Raw genomic sequence first — 2,670 nt, 5'->3', positions numbered from 1 at the left:
TGCAACACACACTAGTAGTATTATTACACAACCGCTTGAAATGAGTGGTTAGCCATCTCAAAAACAATCAACAGTGTAGTATTATTACCCACAAACGCCCTTCGGTGAGAGTAATCATCACCCTCTGAGTGGCAAGCATGCCTGCGTCTTGCAAATTCTACCACCAGAGCTCGGTTCACTCGCGACTTTTGCTAGCGTTTCCGGGCAGGCTCCCCACGTCAAGACGCACATGCGCGCGCGCCAAGCTGTGTAGTGTAACGTGCGCGCACTCATGCGCGCAGCTAGGCGACGCCCCAAAGCACCGGCATTTCAGCGCCGCCCTCAGTAATCCGTATGGGGCTCTAGGCCTAATTAGCTAGAATATGATTCTGCGCCGATCTGAGGCGCGAAAATCATACAGTAGAAAATTTTGGGGTCAGAGAACGCCCGGATCTGTGTGTTGCACAGCTAGTGGTAACACCTAGTCTAGTCTTATACTGTGATCAGATTAGTAATCCACCATGCAAGTGGGGAAGAGAGAGAGAGAGAGAGAGAAGATTAAGCAAGATCGAATCTGTCCGGCCTCATGTGCAGCAAAAAAGGTTTAATGGATGGGATGAACATGGCATGAGTATCTAGCTAGCATATGCCGATGCATTGCTTTTGACGCATGTTCTGCAATACTTGGCTTTTCCATCCAGCTTTAGCTCGACCATTTTCACGGTATAAAATGGTGAAGACTTCTCGGAATCCACAGCTATGGTCTATAAATACGTCCTCAGATCCATCTCACCCTGCCCACTGCCCAGCCCAGCAGCCGCTGCTTCACTAGCCAGTGTCTTCTCTTTTGGCAACTCAACTCGCTTGAGCGAAATGGCCCTGGCTGGTAAGCTGCTCGTCCTCCTCGCCGTCGCTCTTCTCGCCGTGTCCATCATCGCCGAGCACAAGGTGAGATCTCTGCTGATCCGCGGTACCCAGGACGACGGAGAAGCCAAACTGTTGGTCTTGCTTGGGATGCTTATTACATCGCATATTTTGTGATCAGGTGTTTGCCTCAGGAACCGAAGAGCATGAGGATAATGTGTACCGAGTGAGCAAGGTATATGTTTCCACGGCATTCTGTTGCACATTTTTAAAGATATTTTGGGGATAGATCTGTTACTGATCGTGTGTGTTCTCCTCCTTTCCGAATTCTTTCTTCAGGGAGGACAGGGCAGTCTCAAGATATACCGTGAGTTACCCTTCCCTGCTCATATCTGAATCTGAATCTGCTGGTTTCGCCTGAAATGAAATGTAATGTGAGTTGGACTGGTTGTTGATCCTGCGGTGCATGGATTGCAGAGTGCAAGCCGGCGTGCGAGTACCGGTGCAGCGACACCAAGTACAGGAAGCCGTGCCTCTTCTTCTGCAACAAGTGCTGCAACACGTGCCTGTGCGTGCCGTCGGGCCTCTACGGCCACAAGTACGAGTGCGGCTGCTACAACGACTGGAAGACCAAGGAGGGACGCCCCAAGTGCCCCTAGTTACAAGATTTGGTCTTCTGACGGCCCGCCGTTGATGCCGTTGCTCGATCAGCCTAGCCGGTAGTTACATGTAACAGGTGTAAGAAGAACTCGATCGAGATCTGGGTTGTCTGTAGTATGTCGCGTGCGTCCGCCTCTTCTCTGCGACTCCAGAGGGCGGCGCACGCGGTTGTATCGTGGGATTCGCCGCTCGGTTCACGACCTGGAACACGCGTAAATCACAGTTTGTTGCATGTTGGAGGAGGCACGCCGTCGCAGTTGTTGTAGCACCACACCAGAGTGGGGCGCCGGTCGTGTTGGTTGTTCTGCGCTCTGCACTCGAGATGACGCCGGTCCACCGAGCCCCGGCATGAGAGGAAACCAGGGCAACTTGCCGGAACCCCCGCCTCGAAACGAGATGCGCCGGGGGGCACTGCCCTCGAAGAGCGACCTTTCTACGAAAAAAAATGGTTAAGACCATCGGCCGATGCATCCAATGATGCGTACACCCATCTTTATCGATAAAGTCTGACAAACAAATACATAGATCAATCTAAATTTATCTTTCTGATAGATGTCTGGCGCTACACCTGCAGGTCTGTTGGTGTGACCTGACCTCGTACCAACACACCATCTAATATCATGACCGCACCAAGCCGTCTTACGGTGAGTCGAGAGCACCAACTGGTCTAACACATCCTTAGCGCACACCGCATGCTCACGCTCTAGAATCCGCTGCTGACATCTTCCGTCGTCCTATCTTCAGAAAGGATCAACGCATTGACCTTACCAGACCCAACTGCAGTCGACGTCGCCACGACGCCAAACAACGCCATCATCCTGCGTGCGTCTATCAACACGCATCCATCGCTGATACTCCACTACATCATTCCACCGAGACCCGTCATCGTTGATGTGGTAGACGCAACATCGCTCCACCTCTTGACCCCTCCAGCCAACATCTACTTCAAAACGATGCACCAGGAGGGAGGATGGCACTGAAGGCACTGCAATCCTCTGATCTGGGACACCCAGATCTAGGGTTCCTCCTGGAGTAGTCGAAGCTAGGTGACGATGATGCCTTTGACAAGGAAATGACGACTACGACATTGCCAACGTCCGCCATGACTGAAATTGGCACGGGCAGACGCGCCACTCTAAACCAACACCTGACTGGACCTATATGGAG

The 2,670-nt window shown here is 52.1% G+C and overlaps 1 protein-coding gene across 1 annotated transcript; it reads left to right on the top strand.

Annotated features, from left to right (window-relative positions):
- The first annotated feature begins 756 nt into the window (after positions 1–756).
- On the top strand, positions 757–1,735 carry LOC125556129 (gibberellin-regulated protein 12-like). The gene is made up of 4 exons (XM_048718916.1): positions 757–927; positions 1,025–1,078; positions 1,183–1,210; positions 1,321–1,735. Exons 1-4 carry the CDS (start codon positions 853–855, stop codon positions 1,500–1,502), a joined length of 339 nt encoding a protein of 112 aa, XP_048574873.1. The 5' UTR covers positions 757–852; the 3' UTR covers positions 1,503–1,735.
- The last annotated feature ends 935 nt before the right edge of the window (positions 1,736–2,670 follow it).

Source organism: Triticum urartu, chromosome 5 (assembly GCF_003073215.2).
Source record: "Triticum urartu cultivar G1812 chromosome 5, Tu2.1, whole genome shotgun sequence".
Taxonomy (NCBI): Eukaryota; Viridiplantae; Streptophyta; class Magnoliopsida; order Poales; family Poaceae; genus Triticum; species Triticum urartu.
This window is presented reverse-complemented; position numbering and strand designations above follow the sequence as displayed.

Excerpts from the sequence above, each read along its gene's own strand:
- LOC125556129 (XM_048718916.1), top strand. The coding sequence starts at position 853 with ATGGCCCTGGCTGGTAAGCTGCTCGTCCTCCTCGCCGTCGCTCTTCTC. Across the intron at positions 928-1,024 it reads CCATCATCGCCGAGCACAAG|GTGTTTGCCTCAGGAACCGA; the intron begins GTGAGATCTCTG and ends TTTTGTGATCAG. Across the intron at positions 1,079-1,182 it reads ATGTGTACCGAGTGAGCAAG|GGAGGACAGGGCAGTCTCAA; the intron begins GTATATGTTTCC and ends TTCTTTCTTCAG.